Source organism: Mugil cephalus, chromosome 21, assembly GCF_022458985.1.
Source record: "Mugil cephalus isolate CIBA_MC_2020 chromosome 21, CIBA_Mcephalus_1.1, whole genome shotgun sequence".
In the NCBI taxonomy this organism is placed as follows: Eukaryota; Metazoa; Chordata; class Actinopteri; order Mugiliformes; family Mugilidae; genus Mugil; species Mugil cephalus.
In genome coordinates, this window is record NC_061790.1 from 2,129,214 (window position 1) to 2,151,064 (window position 21,851).

The window sequence follows — 21,851 nt, forward strand, 5'->3', positions numbered from 1 at the left end:
AGATTTTAAAACCATCCTCAGTCTTTTAATTAGTTTTATCTTTCACACTCGAAGAGGATTCAGACGTCGTCTCTCAGGCCGAAACGAGAGGAATCTGCTCCTCCACAGATTCCAGTTCCTGGAACTCTAACATCACACAAAAAACAGAAGTTCTGTTGGTTGATACCATGAGTTTTTATCAGCTCCGTCTGTTGGTTGAATATTTGGAGTTTGGTTTCGGTCGTTATCTCGTTCTCACGCACTGACGATAAAAGCTCTATAAAAAAACACAGATCATTAGCATTGAGACCAATAATCCAATGAGCCTCCAGGTTGTTAATAGAACAAAGATCATCAAAACCACAAGAAGATGAGACTGAAACTGAAAGAGTGGAGGTTGTTTGTGGCACATTGTCACAAAGCGTTCACATACTTTTCACCATTGTTAGCATCATTTTTTTATCAATCCTGCTTCGTGTGAAAGGACGAGGCTACAACTCCGGAGGCAAGATTAAAAATTAAAAAAGTATATAATCATAGTTTTAAAAAACTAAATTAGTATGAACAACTGATGCACATTTATATAAACAAACATGCACAAAATGGTGACATGCACATGAGGGGTGGATAGATGTGATTATATTATATTTTATTGACATTTTAGTGCAAAACATTTGGGTTATGCTGATGTTAAATGTTACGTGAATAAATTATAACACACCACATTCAGACAGGAAGGAGGTCCAACACCTCCACTCAGACACAGCGAGGCGAACGCTTCCTGTGATTCTTAAATCCCCCCCAGAGGTGTAAAAAAAGCTGTGAGAAAATTTTAGGTGAACAAAATCATGCACTGAGCTTTAAAACTTTACATGATGACGTCACTGGTCTGGTTGTAAGTTCTTCTCCAGTGACAATAAAGGTTTATCTGATCCTAAGTACAACTACTTTTAAAACTTAGAATAACTAAATGATTTTTGAGATTGACACTATACATGTGAGCATGGTGGCATTTAGCATTAGCACTGAGTTCAAAGCTGTTTCTGACTCAAGTATGGTGCACATTGATATATGTTAGCATTGTGCTGATGCAGCTACTTCCAGGAATGGAAAAATGAAACAGGATACCAAACCTTTGAAGCTCAGTCTCTGGCCTCCTATTATTAAAAGTTCAAAGCCGTTTCCTCTGGCTGTAAAATGGTGGACAAGAAGATGATATGTTAGCTTTTAGCTTGAATCACCATTATGTGTGAACCAAGCAGCTACATATGAAGATATATGACATTTTTAAGTAGTTATACTGGATTTATGAATTTTTGAATTGGTTGGGAGTTTATGCCAAGATGCCGGAGACGCCACACAAAGCGTCAAAACTTCAGGTAGTGACGTAGCTTTCGTGATCTGGTTGTATAAAGACTTATCTCACCTTAAATAAACCACTATTAAAAGTTCGAAGCTTCCTTCTCTAGCTGTAAAATGGTGGACATGAAGATGATATGTTAGCATTTAGCTCAAAAACCCCATTTTGTGTAAATTACGTAGCTACTTCGGATGAAAACATACACAATTTTAGGTTTTGGGCTACACTGAGTTACAGGTTGCTAGCTGGCTCCACCTCTTTAACCATTTTTGAGTTGTCTGGGAGTTAGCTGGAGACGCCACGCTGAGCTTCAGGTGGTCACGTCGTTTCAGACGTAGCTCTGATGATCTGGTTGTATGATCTTGTGCGATAGCAGTAAAGGCTAATCTTAAATTAAACTACTATTACAAGTTAGAGTTAGTATCACTTACCTAAATGACTTTTTGAGATTGACACTGATTATACTGTACATGTGAGCATGTTAGCATGGTAGCATATAGCATTAGTTTTAAGTTTTAAACTGTTTTCTCTAACTCCAATGTGGTGCACATTGATACACATTAGCATTTAGCTTAAATTGCCATCGTGTGTAACTTTATGTGAAGTCACTGTCAAGGTGGCGTCATCCAGAGACGCCACGCTGAGCTTCAAAACTCCAGGACAACTTTAATTTTCTGAACTAACTGTGACCAAGCTGAGCAGGAGAGCATGCAAATAAAATAAAAATTTGAATTCCCCCAGTGGGGACCAACAAAGTATCTGAAAGACGGAAACTACAAAAGCCAAATGACTCATACCTCACGTAGCGAGGAAGCAGTACACACATAATCAAAGAACTCCACTCAGACACAGCGAAAGTGGTGACGACTTCCCACAGATTGTACAAAAAAACCACATTGATAGAGAGAGAGGGCTGAAAGTTAATGTGTTAGATGTAAGTGGAGGTAAAGTGTCTGAGCCGTCGTTGTGTCGTCTGTGTCTCTGCAGGCGGAGAAAGCCGAGGGATTCATCAACCTTTCCGGCTTCACCATCGAACCGGCCAAACAGTGCAGGAAGAAACAGTACGAGTTAAACCACTACGAGCCTCTGTGGTCGCACATCACAGTCAGACACACAGCATCAGATTAGAGTCTGACGATTATGATCTATTATCATTATTATGTTTCAGTGCCATAACAGCCTCTCATCCTCTGGTCGTGACCATCTTCATCGCAGCAGAGTGCATCACAGACATGAATAAGTGAGTCTGATCTTTAACCTCTCATCATATCTTCATTCATTTAGGACAAAATAAGCTGAATGCTGAATTGGAAAAAAAGTCTCAGAAGTTTCTATCACAAAGGTTAGAATCACTCTAAGTGGTTTTAGTTGTGGACACAGTTAAAAATAATAATAATAAGAAGTTGTTGGTTGAATCCTATAATGACTTTTATGAATGAAATCAGAAGAAAATTACGTATTACATCATGCAGCATTTACTCCAGAGCTCTGATTGGTCCAAAAAGCTGCTACGTTTTTATTTTTGTCTGATTATAACCTTAACCGATCTGATCTGAAGTGATGGATTAAATGGAAATGTTGAATCTAGCGCCATCTTCTGGTATTTTAAACGAATGACCGGATATTTTTTGGTGTTGAGTTAAAACCTTTGATGGTTGTTGAATGATGTCGATCTCTTCCTCTTCCTCTTCCTCTTCCGATCATCTGGTTTTGTGGTGACTCATTTGTGTAAATGTTGTTGTTTTTCAGGTGGATTGTTAAACTGACAGAAGCGGCCGAGCCGTGTGAACTCGTCAACGGAGAAGGTTGGAAAGAAAATCTCTCCTCTCCTTCTTGAAAAGCTGCAGTTCGTCCGTCTTCACTTCTACTTTCTGATGCCCCCATCATCTTCTTTCATTTCCCTTTTCTCTGTTGGTTTTCTTCTCTACTTTCATCGTCTTTTATTATTAGTTACTTTAGTTGTTCCTTTATTTTTTTTCCTTTAGATCCCAGTTTGTTAGTTTCCTTTTCTATCCTCTTCATGCTCATCTTCACCTCTCGCCCATAGAGTTACAGAAAAAGCTTTATGAATTCCCAGAGGGCAATTCAGTTTCTACAATCCACCATCTTTTTTTTAATGTGTGTTTTACTTAAGCTTTATTTACCCAGGCAAACAATTAAGAAACTGTTTCTTTAAGAGCAATGTCTTTTTGAGGCAGAAAATATTATAGGGGCAAAGGTAGAATCATGTTTTCCGTCAAAAAGGACACTTTTGATTTTCATGGTGTTGAGGAGAAGATGTGTGATAGTGTGAATGCTGCAGAGTTTAGAGAAGGGTCCTATAAGTATAAAACGGTATCATCAGCATATGGGTGGATCTTGGAATTGCTACATCATTAATGTAGCTGAAGAACAATACTGGGCCCAGGATGGAGCCTTGAGGCCCTTCAGTGTTTAGTTTAAGTACAATTAATAGACGTCTGAAAAACGAATAAATAATAATAAAGGAGAATACTTTTTTTTTTCTTCTTCCAGACCGTTACAGCGAGGCCAGCGATCAGGACGGAGACGAGTCCGCCTCCTCTTTCCTGGACTCTCAACTGGAAGATTCTGAAAACGTAAATGTTCGTTAGAGACGTAGAAACATTCACACCCGCTGTTAATTCATCATCTCTGTGAGGTCTGAATGTGGGTGATAGTGATGTTCGATTCCACTGATTTCCTTTCTGATCCGACACTGAGTAAAATTCAGGCTGGTATCGGCGATACCGATATTGATGCTTTGTGTAAATACACCCTGATGTGTCTGATAAACCTAAAAAAACATAAAGAATTCAAGACATCAGAGTAATTTATTTATTTATTTTAAACTCTGAAGTATATTGAGGTTGTGGCCTCATTTACTATGTAGCCGAGCTGATACAACAACACATAAACCAAACAGAGACACAAAAATACAAAATATGCTGCTTCAAACAAGAATACGTAAAATAATAAGACCATTAAAATAAATTATTGCTCGTATTCTGTGTTGTGGTTTAACCTGAGATGTTTCACAAGGTTTGTTGTGTTGCCACAACTCAATAGTTTAGTTATTTCCACTGTGATACTACGTCACCTCCAATGACTGAAGTATCGATATTTTGATTTGAGAATCGATATTAGAGCATAAAGATCTGGTATCGATATATTTCAGTATCCGATCTTCCCCTAAAACTTTCCTTCTCACAGGTGGATGACGTCCAGTCGACCTCCTGCTCTCCCGTCCCGTCCCCGTCGCCCTCCGACGGCCGAGGAACTTTGACCAGGAAGAGGAAGGGAATAAGAAGAAGGAGTGCGTCAGAAGACAGTCGCCTGTCCTGGATGGACCTCCCCAGGGTGGAGGAGACGCCCCCGGTGCTCCAAGTAGAGGAGGAGAAGGAGGAGAAGAAGGAGGAGAAGGAGGAGAAGGAGGTCGCCCAGGGTAAACACCTGCAAAATGCATCTTTTTTAGAATTTTAATTTTAACAAATTTTCCAATTTTAACTAAAACAGGATATTACTCTTTCATGTCCACTTTTTTTGTCGACATTTCAATTTTTTTCTCGAAGTTCATGATGCTTTTGATTTATTTATTTATTTTCCCACCCAGGCTAAAATAATAAACTTCCCCCTGTCACACTCTCATTATTTAAAACTCATCTATTTAGAATGTTTTTAAGACATGTTAGTGTCCTGACACTTTTTTATATTTATTGTTTTTATTAGTTTTTTTATTTTACTTTTACTTGTATTTGTAGTGTTTTTAATCAGTTCACACATTTACATTTACATCACACCTGGTTACCATGACTACTGCTACTACTCATGATGATGATGATGATGATGATGATGATGATGATGCTTTAACGTGTCCCCAGATGAGATGGAGTCCCTCTACAAAGACCTGAAGGCTGCCAGCTTGTCTCCGATTGGACAGACGCGTCAGAAGGACTTCAGGGCGTCCTTCGTCCGACGGTGTCAGAACGAACAGGTCAACGAGAGGCTGCACCTGCTCCGGATCCTCAGGAGCACCTTAAAGGTACGTCAGCACCGGGACCAACAGGACCACCTGAAACACCTGGACCACCGGGACCAGCTCTGAAAGAGTCTGATGCCAGGAAGCTTGGGTCCAGATTCTGATCTGAGAGAATCAAAATGATCAAAAATTATCTTCCTACTCTCGTGTTCGTACAGGAACGTCCTTGGCAACTGTCAATCATCATGATGTCACGTCACTGTGATGTCACATTAGCTGGAGGCAAAACAGAGTGAAGCTTGAGGTGAAAACTGTCACTGTCACTGTGAAAAGAATGTATTAGTATATTCTATAAAACATGAGTTTTTCTCGTCCATTCTTACCAAAACAGGCCGTTGAAATATGCTAACCGGTGTTTACAGGCTGTAGTGTAATGTTTTGCCTCCAGCTAAGCCCCGCCCCTCAAAAAAAACAGTCCATTCCACTTGTGTAGAGGGGGCGGGGCTTTTAGTTAACTCATTAATTAATTGAATAATCCACTTTTTCGTGTTTGCATTTACAGTCGAGCATTTTAGTTTATAATTAAGCATCTTTAAAATCTGAATTTATTACTGAAGATCATTGTAACGTCGCTGTTTGAAGGAGCATAAAGTCCAAATATTTGGTTAAATCTCGTCACGTTTCAGGCTAAAGAGTCGGAGCTGCAGGCGATGGATCAGATCCTCAGCGACCCGACTCTCTCGGCGTCCGACTACAGGAAGTGGAAACTGTCCAACAGCGTCCTGCTGCAGGAGGTCAGCCGACGCAACCAGGCAGCAGGGGGCGCCACCACAACAGCAACCACGCAGGAGGGGGCGACACCGTAACCGCCACCAGGGGGCGACACTGTAACAACAACCAGGCAGCAGGGGGCGCCACCGTAACCGCCACCAGGGGGTGACACCGTAACAACAACCAGGGGGCGCCACCATAACCGCCACCAGGGGGCGCCACCATAACCGCCACCAGGGGGCGCCACCATAACCGCCACCAGGCAGCAGGGGGCGCCACCACCACGGAGCTCATCTGATAAACACTATTCTACAATAATGTTTTCAGGTCGATAAAGTCTTCACACTGAAACACAGACATTAACGAGCGTCTCGGTGTCAAACATGCGGCTCGGGGACCAGAAGTCGCCCGCGGAGGCTTTTTAAACGGGTCCAGGTACAGAAATGTGAAAGTAAAAGGCCTTAAATGTAACCGGCTGGATTCTCCCGATTTACTTCTTCTTTGCACTAAATGGAATAAATCTGGAGTTGATGTTACTTGTAGGTTATTATTCTGTTATTTTATCAGTCTGGACGAGTTTAGATCATCGAAGCCTGAATGTGGCCCCTGAATTAAATGAGTTTGACCAACCCCCCCCCATTTAAACCAATTCATTTTAAAGGTTTTGTTTTCTAGTTGCAGCTTATGAATTCTACCTCTTTTATTTGATCGTGTGAACCTGAAGCCAGTAAAATTCCACATATTAAACTGGAATTTAAACCTAAAACATAGAAACATCTGGATCATAAAATTATTAAATCTGACTGGAAACTGGTTCATATTTATTTTAGACTCTTCCACGTTAATGCTTTGGTTTCAGTGTCCTTTGTCCACACTACAACTCCAGACGAGTGACGATTAAAATCAACCCACTCTGGAGTAAATGAAGTAATAATTCTGGTTCAGTGTGGATGGAGGCGACAAACCTGCTTCCAATGTGCACTTTTCTAAAAATGTTTTTGATAAAAACTGTTTTAATGGTGAATGTTGTCGTGTGTCTCATTTATAAAACACATTTAACCTCCTGGGATGATTCCTTCAAAATAATACTTTGGAAAAAAAAGTACATAAATATTTTAAATATCAAAGTTGAAAACAAATTTCTACCAATTAAATTCAAATTGTTTAAATTCTATAATGTAGAATGACTGTTTAAGTATTTTAAGCAAATCCTGTTTTCAACCTGAAGGTGGCGCCAGATTCACAGTTTAACAAACAGCTCTGAAGAAAAGTGACAAATTATTTTTTTTCTTCCAGAAAACACAAAACCAACACAAGTAATTGACAGTAAACAAATTTATTTTGTCATCTGCAGTTACAGCTGGAACTCTGGGAATTCAAACACGACATCTTTGCCTGTGAGTTTCTTGTAGACGCCGGAGAAGGTTTCCACCTGAAACGACAAATTTAATTAACAATTAAGTCTCGTTAGTGCAGAGACGAGTTTCACTCGTTAAGCATCTCTCATTTATGCATCTCTTTAGTTTTAAATGGATCTAAATGAACACAAATTTAATAAATCCATAATTAAAACATGTTCCAAGTTCGTCAGAGTTGAACAAACGTGTGATAAACTGAGTTTTTAAAGTGGAAATGTGGCCACAAAATACGACTAAATTCCACAACAAGAGCAGCAAATTAGAAAAACTCACTAGAATTAAACAGTTTGATGCTCAGGAAACGTTGGACATTTAAATGGATCTAAATGCACCAACAGTTTAATACATAAGATAAACCCAAGAACCCAACGTGTGTTAAATTAGGGTTTTACCTCTTAAAAAAAGTGAATTTAGCCTCGAGATGCATCAAATTTCTACTATAAGTCAATTATTATTTATATATTTAACAGAAATTTATTGTCATTGCTAAAATTCTATTATTGTGCACATTATAAAATTAATAAAAATATCAAGACTGTCTCAAAACTACTGGATAAACTAAAGGATTCTCTAATTTAAAGTAATATGCACGTGTTAATAAAGTTTAAAAACAATAAAAACAGTCTGGTTTGTGTCCTGCATGGTTTATCTCCCCAGTCACGGCCCCACAGAGACTCTAGGAAGACGTAGGAATATGCAGGACGCCCCGTCCTCACCAGCGAGGACGCCGGGGACGGAGCTTAGTGTCCGACGGCGTGGAACGGGACTGTACGTCTCAGCTCTCAGAGCTACGCTCCCATACGCCACCAGGACAGAGCCAGGAAAGCAGGTCCTGGATGTCCACGTCGGACCCGAGGAACCCGGCGGCGTCTGAGCTGAACCTACTTTGTGTTCGACGTTGTTCTGCTGAGCCTTGTCCAGATGGACCTTGATGAGTCGGCTGCTGTCCAGCTTCACCCGGATCCTCTTGCCCACGATCTCGCTGGGGAAAACCAGGTCCTCCAAGATGGCGTCGTGGACCGCGGTGAGGGTGCGGCTGAGGGAGGGAATCGAACACACATTAAACACGTTCTCTGCAGAATTTACATCATGTAACAGGGAAACACAACTTTAACTCTTCATACTATAATTTATGTCCTAGTTTTGCTTCAGAGCTTCGTTTCGTTCTTGGTCAATGAAGCTGATTCTGAAAAGCATCTGAATCTTATGAAGCTCAACTGATCTAATAAAGACGTTTTGAGGCCGTAGCGGCTCTGAACCGACCAGATGAACCTGGAACTAATCAGGTTCTAAAGGACGAAGCTGCTGCAGAGTCAGACTCTGAATGTGGACGTAGAGAATCACTGCAGCTTAAAGAAGTTTATGTTGTGCAGCTGCACTTGTGTTTTGTTATTGTCGTCGCTTTAGCGCGTTAGCATTAACGTTAGCAACATAAGACGGTGCAGCAGCACATTAGTGAAAAGAGGAACACGTCATTTTTAACTCTCCTATTATCCTCAAATATTACCGACACATTTTACCCTCAAGAAAATGATTCACATAAACTTATATATATAAACTACATCAACTTATATATAAACTATATAAACTTATATATAAACTATGTGAACTTGTTGACCACGTTTTTGTGTTTTGTTTATTTGTTGACTACATAAAGAACCTGTTGCTGCCAGTGACTGAACCTTCTGTTATTTTTTAAATGATGAACATCGATTAGGGTCAAATTGACTCAAGGATCATAGAGTTAAAAGATGTAGTGAAACTCTCGGCTCAAGTCATTTATCTTTTAATTCCAATGAGCAGGTTTTATTATACACGTGTTTAATATTTGTGTTATTAGATTAGATTTTGAATTTATTTGTTACATTTAGTTGGAAAACGAGATCTTTTTTTATTAATCACATGTTAAATTGTAATTATTCTCCAGAATGGTTCATTTTCTTTTTGCAGATTTCAACTTTTCATGCTTCATGTCAGAGGTTAAAGTTCAGTAGCTGAATCTGGTTTCAGCTCTTAGATGTTGGTGCTGAGGAGGTTAAACCTTCAAGTTTATGGATATTATCAAGTTCTAAGTTCATAAAAATATCAAGACTGTCTCAAAACTACTGGATAAACTAAAGTATTCTCTCATTTAAAATAATATGCACGTGTTAATAAATAAAGTTTAAATGTGTCCTGCATGGTTTGTCTCCCCAGTCACGGCCCCACAGAGACTCTGGGAAGACGTAGGAATATGCAGGACGCCCCGTCCTCACCAGCGAGGACGCCGGGGACGGAGCTTAGTGTCCGACGGCGTGGAACGGGACTGTACGTCTCAGCTCTCAGAGCTACGCTCCCATACGCCACCAGGACAGAGCCAGGAAAGCAGGTCCTGGATGTCCACGTCGGACCCGATCCAGAAAAATTAACTTCTTTAACCACAGACCAACGTTTTAAAAACATCTCAGATTCAGGAGACGTTAAAATTAATGAGGAAAAACCTACACAACTTATTAGAACGTTTGGATCCTTTAGGAAGTTTTAAATTGACTTTTTTTTAATATAATTTACAGATCAAATCTTATTTTTGTGGGATCTTCATGATAATAATGTAATAGAGACATAACTCTTCATTTATCTGCTACAAACATTTATTTCTCATTAAATACACTTTTAGAAATGTAACTTCTGGGTTTTTACGTCTTAAAAAGGAAATTTAGGCAAAAATACGACTAATTTCTACAAGAGGAGGAAACAACTGAACCTGATGATTAAATCTGAAACAGTTTACGTCATAAAATCCATCAAACTACTTAAACTGACTCAGTTATTACCTGGTTATAAATAGTCAGGCAGCTTTAAGTCACTGAACCTGCTGCTTCCAGACATGAAACGTTTATAAATGTTAATTTAAGTCGATCTGAGTGAAACAAAGTAAAGGAGACGTCGCATTAATCTGAAACAACGTCTGGTTGTTTTAACACTAACAGCAGCGTCTCTGCTCAGATTCGCTGCTTTTTCTTTAGTTTTCAGACATTTACTGGTCAAATAATCATCTTCACCAGTAACTTAAACCTTATGACTCAGCTCCTCAGATCTGCAGCTTCATTAATCTACTACAAAGAGACGATTAGATGTTAAAGACACTTAAAATGAATCCTGGTTCATCGGCTTCGTTTGGGCCAAATAATCAACCAGACATTTATTGATTCCATGTTTATTTTAATCCAGTGAAACGTTCAGAACCCGGATTCATTTGAGGAGACGATTCATATTTATAACGAGTTAAATGAGAGTCTGAGTTATTTAAAACGAACCTTGAACCTTGATAAAGACTCAAACACTCACCTCCTCGGACGCTTCTGCTTATTCTTTGTGCGGCTTTTCCTGGTGGGTTTGGGCAGAATTCTCCTCTGAAAGTTAAAACGTCATCAAATTAATCATAAGAACCAGGAACAGAACTTTAGCTCCTGAGTTAACGTCTCTATAATCACATCTACTGCACATGATAAAACTTCTCACTAAAAGTTGCAAAATACTGATTAAAAAAAAATAAATAAATAGTTTCAACAAAATACAAAGAGAAATTTGACAAGAATTTATAATTTTAGACGAGTTTGATTCTCTTTGGACACGTTTGACTCTTTAAAACAAACAAAATATGTAAATGAAATGGATCTAAATGAACAAAAAGTTAATGTGTTGTGACTATCAGCGTTGACTCAAGTGCATAGTAACAAAAAGGGAATTTATCCTCAAAATGCATCAAATTTCCACTATAGGAGGCAAATTATTTATATTTTAAATAGAAATAAATTTATTGTCATTGCTCTAAAACGAACAGTTTGTGTCAGTGTTGCAGCAGAAACATTTATTCATAAATAAAAAGAGATTGAACTTGTTCATGGATATTATACAATTCTATTATTGTGCACATTATAAAACCCCTAAAAATATCAAGACTGTCTCCAAACTACGGGATAAATGAAACATGATGCAGAATAAAGTCATTTCCAAACTACAAACAGGTGAATCGTGTGAGAATGAACGTGGTTTGTGTCCTGCATGGTTTGTCTCCCCAGTCACGGTCCCACAGAGACTCTGGGAAGACGTAGGAATATGCAGGACGCCCCGTCCTCACCAGCGAGGACGCCGGGGACGGAGCTTAGTGTCCGACGGCGTGGAACGGGACTGTACGTCTCAGCTCTCAGAGCTACGCTCCCATACGCCACCAGGACAGAGCCAGGAAAGCAGGTCCTGGATGTCCACGTCGGACCAGATCACCACAAAGACTCGTTTATTTGCCACCAAATTAAATCAAACTACCTAAATGAACAGATCCTCAAAGTGCTGCATGTATCAGGTTTCTCTAAAACATCTGGACGTCATATTCTCTGTGTGTCGGACTCTTCCTCCGTCTCACCTGTGCGATGAAGACCACGTGCTTCCCGCTGAACTTCTTCTCCAGCTCCCTCACCAGACGCACCTGGATCTTCTGGAAGGACTTCAGCTGAGGAACAGGGACGAAGATGATGATGGCTTTTCTGCTGCCACCGACCTCGATCTCCTGAAACACCAGCGACAGAGAGAAAGAATGAGGGGAGGAAGCTCTTCATCACGAAACCGTCGCTCAGCGGAAAGACATCAGTGATGTGTCCTGCATGGTTTGTCTCCCCAGTCACGGCCCCACAGAGACTCTGGGAAGACGTAGGAATATGCAGGACGCCCCGTCCTCACCAGCGAGGACGCCGGGGACGAGGCTTAGTGTCCGACGGCGTGGAACGGGACTGTACGTCTCAGCTCTCAGAGCTACGCTCCCATACGCCACCAGGACAGAGCCAGGAAAGCAGGTCCTGGATGTCCACGTCGGACCAGATCACCACACAGGAAGTTAACAGTTTAAATGTGGAGGAGGATTCTCGTGGAAACGTTACCTTCGCTGCTGTGATGTTCAGCTCTCTCAGCTGAGCCTTCAAGTCAGAGTTCATCTCCAGCTCGAGAAGAGCCTGAAGAAACCAAACAAATAGAAACACGTTAAATTTGCATGTAGCTGCGAGGTTAATAGACTACAGGAGTTATTATCAGCGAATATATTCCATCTGGACCAGAGCAGCAGATAAAGTCTCAACAACTAGAGAAATAAACTAAAAGATTCTTATTTTATGTTAAACTGATACGTTTCATTTCATATGTCAGGTCAGTGGAGACAGAGATTGTCCAGCTCTGACTGGAATTTACTTTTCATTCTGTGCACATTTTATCTTTTCACATTCAAATCATTTCTTTCATTCAAGAGGAAAACAGGCTGATATTAGTTTGTTATAAATGTTCTACATCTACTAACCAGGTTCAGTATTAATTATTTTAACCTGCTACTACAACCACACGGTGTCTTCACACTGAACATGTGATCAGCTGCAGAAATACTAGAAGTCAGAGCACTTTTAATCCTTATCAACATTTCTCTCCTGGTTATTTAAGACTCTCGATGTTCAAGATCTAAGATTTGACTATTTAAGTGCAACTCACAAGCTTCTGACTGATTTTATAACATGTTTCTATTCAGCTCTGATCACATGCAAAAATCAGACACATGCAGATAAATATCTGACATTTTAGACCATTATAATCTCAATGCATTTGAGTTTTACATGATTAAATCTGCCTCTTTAACCTGAGTAACTGTAAATCTGGACTCACCTGAGAAATCCCAGACTCGAACTCGTCTGGCTTCTCGCCATTAGGCTTCACTATTTTGGCGCTGGTACTGAACATGGCCTTTGTCTCTGATGGGGAAGAAACAAGTGGTTAATTAGACATTTATTTAAAAAAAACCACTAACTACTGGAGGATCATGAAGGACCAGAGGGAGACGCGCTAAGAGGCTAAAACTAGCCCAGAGCTAACAGCTAACTCACAAGAACAGCCTTAACAGTAAGAGTCGAGCTTTTATTAGAGAAGTTACGGCATAAATAAACCTAAAACATATAAGTTACGTTATAAATGATAAGTAAATTAACTCTAAACACACATGTCTGGCTAGCTATAGCATATTGTAGCCGTTACACCTTTACTGTCATTACTGCTCTGGCTACACCATGAAATTAGCAACCAGCAGAAAGTAATTTATTTCACCGAATAAAAAAAACAAAAACCGACTCATAACTAGAGTTTAATATATTATCCAGCCTACATCTCCTATCTCTGTAGCGGCTAACACATGTACGGCCTGCTAACTCAATTCAATGCACCGGAGCCACCTTCCTACTACGCTTTATTTCCCACTTGTACAAGAACCATCCACCGCTCCAAACCACATAATCTAAGGTATCCGAGCCTTGCGATTCTTTTCCGTGCGTTAACGTTGGAATTAAACGGCGTTAAAACACATTTTTGAATAGAAATCCCAGTCCTGCGAAAAATGGCACGACTAACCTCTGTCAACGACGGCCAAGGAAGAGACCGGAACATCGCGAGAGTTGCATTAATCCAATCGGAGCGGGTCATTTACCTATCGCGAGGTCTTAACACACCGCAGGCTCTCGATGTTAAGAACTATCGCGAGAGTTGCGTTTATCCAATCGGAGCTGGTCGTTTACCTATCGCGAGTTCTTAAAACAACCCAGGCTCTCAGTGTTAAAAACTACCGCGAGAGTTCGACGTAATTAAACGTTTGATGACAGCTACTAGCTTAACTTCTGGGTTTTTTTTTTACTCCAATCTTGCCTTGTTTTGGTTTAAAATAAACGCTATATTTTGGTGTAGAAAGCAACAAAATATGTTGCGTTGTTGTTAAATGTCTTTATAGATAGTTTTTGGACGTTTGGTTCAGGGTTAGAGTTGTTTTTTGTCTCAGAAGAAGCCCACAATTAGCTCACCTTGGCTCGGCTGCTGAATTTAACCACCTGGACTTTAAGGTGCCGTAAGAAAATATTCGTTAACTTAAGATATTCAATCATACTTTCATGAGCTCGTAACACGATGCTAGCCGACTCAGTTTCCGGCCGCTTCCCGGGGGACAGTGATGTTTAGACTGCCTGGTCTTTTCAGAGCAGTTCGCAGGACGGTCTGCTGCGCCGCCGGCGACATGGCGAAGGGCAAGTTCTTCTACGCAGTAAAGAAAGGCTTCAAACCCGGAGTCTACAGTTCATGGTGAGACTCATCCACACCTAAAAGCCCTGCACACTTGTCTGCAAGAAAATCTTAAAATTCTAGCTCCTAAAAAGGGCGTTTTCCTTTGAGTGAGAGCGAGCGCATGCGTAAGTCCGTTAAGATATCTGGTGATTTAATGTCTTCTTGAGATATGATAGAGTAGAACAAGGTATAAATGATAATTATGTAGTTTTTCATAATTATTACAATGTAGTCTTTAATTCGGGTTGAAAATATTCCATCAGTCTTGGATGTTTTCTCCATTGAAGCGCACTCCACCCACCACTTCTGCAGTATGACACTGAGATGGCCACGTATATGAACGTGTTTTCATGCATCATGCATTAAGATTTGCTCTGCAATGCTGTTGACAACTCAAGACATTGAGTTATTATATTTTCTGAGATTTCATCCTCCAAATTCAGCAGTAAATATTTTTTATGTGTGTGTATTCAGGGATGAATGTAAGAGTCAGGTGGACAAATTTCCAGCCGCCTCTTTCAAGAAGTTTGCATCAGAGCGAGACGCCTGGGTGTTCGTCAGAGGAGCTCAGCTTTCTGCTGGTCCACAGGTGAAGAAAGGTGAGCTGGAAGAGTCTGAAATTCATCTTTGGGCTGTAAATGGTGAACCCCAGACTGATGCAAACTCCACAATGATCAGTATCAGGGCCTCAGCCAAGACTGGTCTATAGCAGTTTTTATAGTAGTAATTTTAGGTCTGCCATAAACCAAATGTCAGAACTCTGCATCAAAGCCCAAAAGAAGAAGTCAGTAACTAGATGAATGTGGATGTGTGGTGAGGTGGTAGTAGGAGATGATTTAAACAGAATCCGTGGAGTCCAACAACAAACACTGAACGCTGCAACGTTTAAAAGAAGAGAAAAGTTTCCTGGAGACAAATCTTCCAGAGAGGGTTAGATTATGGCGGCGTTGGAGGACACAACATTAACTCTGACGTAAAGAAAGATTCATTGAAGTGAATCCAGTCGACTCTAGAAAAGACTTTAGGAAGCTATCGGGGGACCAACTTTAGGACATTTAACATCAGGATTGTGATTTAAATAGGAGGCAAAATAAGGATCAGGACGTCCCTGCTCCTCGATGACATCATGCAGATATATTCTATTCGTTGTGTTTGTCTTTCAGTGACTGAGACCGTGGAGTCGGACGTGTCTCTTCTTCCTAAACGAGGCCCGGAGCCTCTGGAATACATTCCCCTCGGCAAGAAGAGATGTCACTCTGAAATCGATCCGATGAAGTTCCTTCCCAAACGAGTCAAAACATCGGAAAGCTCGACGTCAGAAAGCACAGACAAATTCACGTACATGGGTAAAGTGCTGCAGCGTTAACAGAACCGAGACGTAGAAGCTTTGAACTGAAGTTATTAGAAACACTAACGGGATGTGAACTCCACTCATACCTGTGTCTCCCTCCGTCCAGGTGACGCTGTGGTCGTTTACACCGACGGCTGCTGCATAGGCAACGGACAGAAGGGAGCCCGAGCCGGCATCGGCGTCTACTGGGGCCCCAACCACCCGCTGTAAGGCTTTTATTTCTCATTAAAGTGTGTTCACGCCTTAATAAACGCAGCAGTCTGTCACATCCATCTCTGCTTGTCCTGCAGAAACGTTGCAGAGCGGCTCCACGGGAGACAAACCAACCAACGAGCAGAGCTACAGGTAAGAAAGACATTCTTATCTTTGGCAAACGTTGGGTTTTGATTATTGTTTAACAGCTTGAGTCATTTCCCAGGCAGCCTGCAAAGCCCTGGAACAGGCCCAAGAGAAGAACATCAAGAAGCTCGTCCTCTACACAGACAGCAAGTTCACCATCAACGGTGGGAGATTTACCGAGGCAGACTTTATAAAACCCACTGGTTTGGGAAGTCTCGTTCATTGTGAAACCACGTGTCTTAAGGCCTTTTCACACGGGACTAGTTTTATCTGGTACTTGTGATAATGTTGGAGGTCGTCTGTGATCTCACTCCTGTGTGAATCGTCCATGTCTTTCATTTGTAAAGTAAAAATTAAAATCCCAAATTACAAATCTTATCTCTAATAACACAGAGGTTTTTACTTTTTCATGGTTTTTGTTTGATTTGCGTCTTTTCTGCGTCTTGTCTCTTAATAAATCAAAGTCTGGACAGACGTTAGCGAGCAAAGCACCAATTAAAATAAATTAAATCATTAAATCAAGCATTAATGTGTTCATCTGTAAAGGTGGAGCTGGTTTAAACACTGACAGGTCGCTGCTAATTTTTTCCCCTGGGATCAATAGCATCAAAAAATATAATTTTTATTATAAATTCTAATTTGCAAAGTAGTTAAAGCTGTTAAAAAGTGTAAATTGTCCTCTAACCTGCAGCAGAGACATAACTATGGACAGTAAATTAGAGTAAAACAGAGTTTTTATCCTGTGTGAATGAACCAGTAGTCGTTTCTGAACCATGTGACGTTTCCCGGGTTAAAACTAACTTTGACGTTTGTGGCGTTTCCACCTCAGGTGTGACCAGCTGGGTGAAGAACTGGAAGCTGAACGGATGGAGGCTGAAGTCCGGAGGTCCCATCGTGAACAAGAACGACTTTGTGAAGCTGGACAAACTGAACTCTCAGCTGGAGGTGGTCTGGGTAAATATCAGGAGGCGTTCATGTGGTTTCTCACAGTTTCACCCTAAAACGTTTCATTGCATGACTAAATATGTTTGATTTTTCCCATTTAAACTCAAGATGTTGGTGTTATTAAATTCATAACAACCAACGTTTTATTCTGCAAAGAAAGACGATTTGGGTGGATGTGCTGATAGTTGACCACAAGGTGGCAGCAGAGGCTCATTATATTAAAAACACCTCGTGATTCACAGAACAAGAGTAAAATCCTTTCTCTGAGTTAACTTCTTCCTCCATGGCAGATGGGTCACATTTCACAAACGTTCTGGAGCATAAATGATTGAAAAACACTTGATTTACTAGAACACAAGTTGACCTAATCGCTTAGACCAAGAGTTTTAAACTTCATTTTATTGTGAGACGAAGGAAAGCCGAGTGTCTCTAGATGTGAAGCCAAGAAGAGCTACGTAGAAATCCAGATGGAGAGTTACCAGAACTAAAAACCTACTGTTTACACATTTTAAAACTGTCTTCCTCCAGCTCCATATTCCAGGACACGCCGGCTACACAGGCAACGAGGAGGCCGACCGCCTCTCGAGAGAAGGAGCTGCCAAACCTCTACAGCAGCAGCCTGACCATGAAGATCATTAAGAAGAAGAAGAAGAAGAGCGCTACGACTGAAGACACGAGCTGCTGCTGCAGGACTCTTTGTTTTATGCTGTTCTGGGGTCGACTACGTTGACTCTGTCTCAAGTGCAATATGTTGATAAACTGAAGCTTTTTCTTTTCTTTTGTAAAAAAAAAAAGAATTATGTCCCCGCTCTGAATAAAGTTGTAAGTTTCTCCTGGTGAAAATCAGACATTGAGTCTTGAGTATCTGAGGCTTGTTGCTCTGATTGTTCTTGGAAGGAACGACAACATCTGCTGCAGCTGATGTTTGACGTCAGGTCCAAGTGTCCAGGTTTTCCAGTGGTGGAGTTTTAACTAAGACCACGTCCAAGAGGCTCGTTCAGAACTCAAAGTTGCCTTGTCTTCGCCTTGGATGAATGAAAATGTTTTTATATAAGCGTCTATAAGTTCTGTGCTCATGTTAAAAGAAAATAAGTCTTCACACAAGCATGTGGCAGTGATTGGTATTTGTCATCCAGAAGGAGAAAAGGGAAGAGCTACTGTTAGCTGGGAGGCCATGAAGATGTACTAGTAGCTGGAAGGCTAGGAAGAGCTTCTATTAGCTGGAAGACTAGGAAGAGTTTCTATTAGCTGGGGGACTAGGAGGCTAGGAAGATAAACTATTATGCTAGGTTGAGGGGCTAGTAAGAGCTACTACTATTAGCTTGAAGGATAGAAGGAGTAACTATTAGCTGGGAGGCTAGGAGGAGCTACTACTATCAGTTGGAACGCTAGGAAGACATACTATTAGCTGGAAAGCTAAGACGATCCAATATAAGCTGAGAGGCTGGGAAGAGCTACTACTATTAGCTGGAATGCTAGGAAGAGCTACTATTAGCTGGGAGGCTAGGAAGAGGAGGAGCTGCTCTTCTTGAACTGAAGACTTGAGTGAAACACATTCAAGACCCAAACGTTGCTCCTTGTTTCAGCTTAGTTTACAAACCTGCCAAACTCTGCCGAGAATAATTTCTTTCATTGATTAACGTTGAGCAGTTAAAGCTCTTTTCGTAGCACGGATGCTAACGTGCAGGACTCTGGTACACTCGTTAGTTCAGGTCTGATCATTTAGATCATTTAGGGTCTAATCTGGCCTGCAGTGTGAATTTGCAAAAGATAAAACATTAGACTGAAATTCTTCAGTGAGAATAACTTCTGTTCCTAATTTTCTCCACTGTTTTATTCAGAGACGTAGACACAACACAACACTGAGACCAGGACTAAACAACAGACAACAACAACTTATTTATTTTAGAGGTTTAAATCGCTGGAGTCAAATTGACCCCAAGGACAAAAAAGTGTTCTCACGCCTCCCTGTTGTTTTTGAGTGATGGACAAGAATCTAAAGTTTTACACACTCTTCAGTTTTCTGCTGGTGGCCACTAAAAGAAATGTCAGACTCGTTCCCCCTCCTCCTCCTCCTTCTCCTCCTCCTCCTGCAGCAGGTCGATTGGTCGGCGTTGAAGCTGGAAGCAGCAGGACGGAGGCTCCTCGCTCTGACCTCACGACCTCGCCAGAGGCAGCTCAGTCTGAGAGAGAGAGAGAGCGCCTCCCGAAGGTTAAAGTTCACCCTGCAGCAGCTCCACCATTCATTAGCCGGCTGAGCCCTGGCATCGGTCCGCTGCCGCCCCGCTGGAGGGGAGGAAGACATTAGAAACATCCTGCTCACATTTCACTGGGAGGGTTTGTTCATTTCATTTATTTGTTTATGTATTTATTTATTTATTTTATTTTGCCCGACAGCGTCTGGAGTAAATGTTGTGCAGGGGCTAAAGAACTCTCTGACACCGCAGACCGTCTTCCACCGAGTATGAGGATGTTTGCTAAAGTGCTCGCAGTGTTGAGGGGGACGAGGGAAAAACTTGATGCAGACGTTCATGTGCTGGTGAAACCGAGTCACTTAACTCCAAGTTGGGTCCAAGTTCGAGTCGTCTCACGCCTTCAGGCGCCGACGCACCGGGCCAACCACAAAGACTGTTTGTCTGGGCCAAAAAGTTGCATTTGAACACACCACAAGGATTAGAGCTAACTGACAGGAAATACGTCTTCATACCTACAGGTGGCAGTAGTCATCTGTTAGCTTGGCGTCTACGAAAGTCTACTATTAAGTGGAAGGTCAGGAAGCTAAGAAGAGCTACTATTAGCTAGGAAGAGCAATTGGGAGGCTAGGGAGAGCTACTTTTAGCTGGCACTAGGAAGAGCTATTCTTAGCTGAGAGGCTAAGAAGAGCTACTATTAGTTGGGAAGCTAGGAGGAGCTATTGTTAGCTGGGATGCTAGGAAGAGCTACTGTAAGCTGGGATGCTATGAGGAGGTACTATTAGCTGGGAGGCTAGGAAGAGCTACTATTAATTGGAGCTTGGAAGAACTACTATTAACTGAGAGGCTGAGAAGTGCTACTATTAGCTGGGTGACTTGGAAGAACTACTGCTAGCTGGAAGGCTAGGAAGAGGTGCTGTTAGCTGGGAGGCTAGGACGAACTACTATTAGTTGGGAGCCTAGGAAGAATGACCATTAGTTGGGAGGCTAGGAAGAATGACCATTAGTTGGGAGGCTAGAAAGAGCTACACCTACAGGTGGCAGTAGTCACCCGTTAGCTAGGAGTCTACAAAAAGCTACTATTTGGCTACTGGAAGGCTAGGAAGCAAGGGAAAGCTACTATTTGCTAGGAAGAGCTATTTGGGAGGCTAGGAAGAGCTACTGTTAGCTCATTTGGGCCTTAGCACGGATTTACAAAGTGTGAATATCATATAGAAGGTTGTAAACGAGTTTGACCCCCGTTTTACGCCTAAAAGCAAGAACAACAAATCATCGTTTTTGAGTCGTGTGCATGAAGCTGTTGGTCAGTCGGGTCAGTGAACGCAGCACGGGCCTCACCCAGACGCTGGCTGTGATCAGTGTCTTTGTGTCTTCACGCCGTCCAATCAGTGTGTCAGCCGTTACCGGTTTGGCAGGTTCTTGTCATCGGGGGCTTCATTATCTCGTCTCCCCGCTGATTTACGTCGCGGACGGAAACGTCTGAATCAATCGCTGCCCTCGTGGACATTTCTAGCTCGGCCTGCGGCCCTGCAGCCTTCTCTGCATTTCTGAAGTTTCTCTCCAAAAAATGAGCTTTCCAGCGTTTGAAAATTATGACGCCTACTCTAATACATATATATATAAATAAAAAATAAATAAAAGAAGAAGAAGAAAATCAGACTCTGGCATGAAAGTAAAACTCATTATAGACAGACAACGAGAAGTTTATGTCAAATCCAGAAGAGGTGAAGTTTGTTATGGTTTAGCATAATTTATTCATTATTTATTTTAGGTTAATTAAATTAAAGATCCATCCATCCTTTGTCTGTAGCAGCCTGTCCCGTAAAGGGCTGTCACAAGTCCGGGAAAACCACATACATGCTAACACTCAGTGGCCACATTATTAGGTACACCTTTTGTCTTCTGAGTTGCTTTAATTATTTAGGTTCAACAAGGTTTTGGAAACATTCCTGAGAGAGTTTGGTCCATGTTGACACGACAGCAACACGTCCACGATTCAAACCAGGCTGGATGGATTCATTCTTTGAAACTATTTTACTTAAATAAAAGCTACTACTAGAGCTTCTATTCATCAATCACAGATAACGTAGTTATCTAATTAATTAATTTAATGTACCTTTTTTCCCCCCAATTTCTATTAAATAATAACACATTTAATTGACCAAAGGTGACTCAATTAATTTATTTAATATTTATTCCCTATTTTAATAAAATAATGAAATATTTAATTTATCAATTAATTAATAAATTACACATTTAATTAATTGTGTATTAATTTATTTCATTTTCCCCCCACATTTGCACATGGTTGTTTGATTATAAATTTTATTTATTTTTCATTACATTCACTTATTTTCTAGGTTTTAGTTAGAATTAGTTTTTATATTATTTTATTATACATATTGCG

General features: G+C 41.0%; 3 protein-coding genes and 4 non-coding genes across 9 annotated transcripts in view; 2 read left to right on the forward strand and 5 right to left on the reverse strand.

The window, feature by feature from the left end:
- Positions 1-7,112, forward strand: part of cnksr3 (cnksr family member 3) — a 39,229-nt gene extending 32,117 nt beyond the window's left edge. The window contains exons 18-24 of the mRNA XM_047574364.1: positions 2,327-2,400; positions 2,508-2,579; positions 3,089-3,144; positions 3,854-3,936; positions 4,550-4,781; positions 5,218-5,378; positions 6,002-7,112. Of these exons, the coding sequence (XP_047430320.1) occupies positions 2,327-2,400; positions 2,508-2,579; positions 3,089-3,144; positions 3,854-3,936; positions 4,550-4,781; positions 5,218-5,378; positions 6,002-6,181 (858 nt within the window). The 3' untranslated portion in view covers positions 6,182-7,112. The remainder of the gene's footprint in view (positions 1-2,326; positions 2,401-2,507; positions 2,580-3,088; positions 3,145-3,853; positions 3,937-4,549; positions 4,782-5,217; positions 5,379-6,001) is intronic.
- Positions 7,113-7,406: 294 nt separating this feature from the next.
- On the reverse strand, positions 7,407-13,997 carry rps7 (ribosomal protein S7). The gene is made up of 7 exons (XM_047573440.1): positions 13,919-13,997; positions 13,184-13,269; positions 12,418-12,489; positions 11,907-12,050; positions 10,832-10,896; positions 8,390-8,540; positions 7,407-7,518 (listed from the first exon to the last, which is right to left on the reverse strand). The coding sequence occupies exons 2-7, from the start codon at positions 13,256-13,258 to the stop codon at positions 7,441-7,443; spliced, it is 585 nt and encodes a 194-aa protein (XP_047429396.1). The 5' UTR covers positions 13,259-13,269; positions 13,919-13,997; the 3' UTR covers positions 7,407-7,440.
- LOC124999598 lies at positions 8,132-8,353 on the reverse strand. Its single transcript, XR_007111203.1, has one exon. It is a non-coding gene; the product is annotated as a small nucleolar RNA SNORA73 family (small nucleolar RNA).
- LOC124999595 lies at positions 9,671-9,892 on the reverse strand. Its single transcript, XR_007111201.1, has one exon. It is a non-coding gene; the product is annotated as a small nucleolar RNA SNORA73 family (small nucleolar RNA).
- LOC124999594 lies at positions 11,536-11,757 on the reverse strand. The gene has a single exon (XR_007111200.1). It is a non-coding gene; the product is annotated as a small nucleolar RNA SNORA73 family (small nucleolar RNA).
- Positions 12,132-12,353, reverse strand: LOC124999597. The gene has a single exon (XR_007111202.1). It is a non-coding gene; the product is annotated as a small nucleolar RNA SNORA73 family (small nucleolar RNA).
- A 175-nt stretch (positions 13,998-14,172) lies between the features above and the next one.
- On the forward strand, positions 14,173-18,100 carry rnaseh1 (ribonuclease H1). Of its 3 annotated transcripts, none has more exons than XM_047573056.1 (9): positions 14,173-14,400; positions 14,534-14,635; positions 15,092-15,216; positions 15,781-15,963; positions 16,075-16,174; positions 16,259-16,313; positions 16,387-16,471; positions 17,137-17,261; positions 17,781-18,100. In XM_047573056.1, exons 2-9 carry the CDS (start codon positions 14,571-14,573, stop codon positions 17,889-17,891), a joined length of 849 nt encoding a protein of 282 aa, XP_047429012.1. In that variant the 5' UTR covers positions 14,173-14,400; positions 14,534-14,570; the 3' UTR covers positions 17,892-18,100. The 3 variants fall into 3 exon arrangements, with proteins under 3 accessions (XP_047429012.1, XP_047429013.1, XP_047429011.1); XM_047573057.1 differs by having other exon boundaries at positions 14,539-14,635; XM_047573055.1 differs by having other exon boundaries at positions 14,173-14,635.
- Positions 18,101-21,851: the final 3,751 nt, after the last annotated feature.

What these genes read in the sequence shown, in the direction of transcription:
- rps7 (XM_047573440.1), bottom strand. Translation starts at nt 13,258, where the DNA reads ATGTTCAGTACCAGCGCCAAAATAGTGAAGCCTAATGGCGAGAAGCCA. An exon ending in TCGAGTCTGGGATTTCTCAG is followed by an intron (nt 12,490 to 13,183) that starts GTGAGTCCAGAT and finishes TGGTTTCTTCAG; the next exon opens with GCTCTTCTCGAGCTGGAGAT. An exon ending in AAGCAGAAGCGTCCGAGGAG is followed by an intron (nt 8,541 to 10,831) that starts GTGAGTGTTTGA and finishes TCCCTCCCTCAG; the next exon opens with CCGCACCCTCACCGCGGTCC.
- rnaseh1 (XM_047573055.1), top strand. Translation starts at nt 14,508, where the DNA reads ATGTTTAGACTGCCTGGTCTTTTCAGAGCAGTTCGCAGGACGGTCTGC. An exon ending in ACCAACGAGCAGAGCTACAG is followed by an intron (nt 16,314 to 16,386) that starts GTAAGAAAGACA and finishes GTCATTTCCCAG; the next exon opens with GCAGCCTGCAAAGCCCTGGA. An exon ending in CTCAGCTGGAGGTGGTCTGG is followed by an intron (nt 17,262 to 17,780) that starts GTAAATATCAGG and finishes GTCTTCCTCCAG; the next exon opens with CTCCATATTCCAGGACACGC.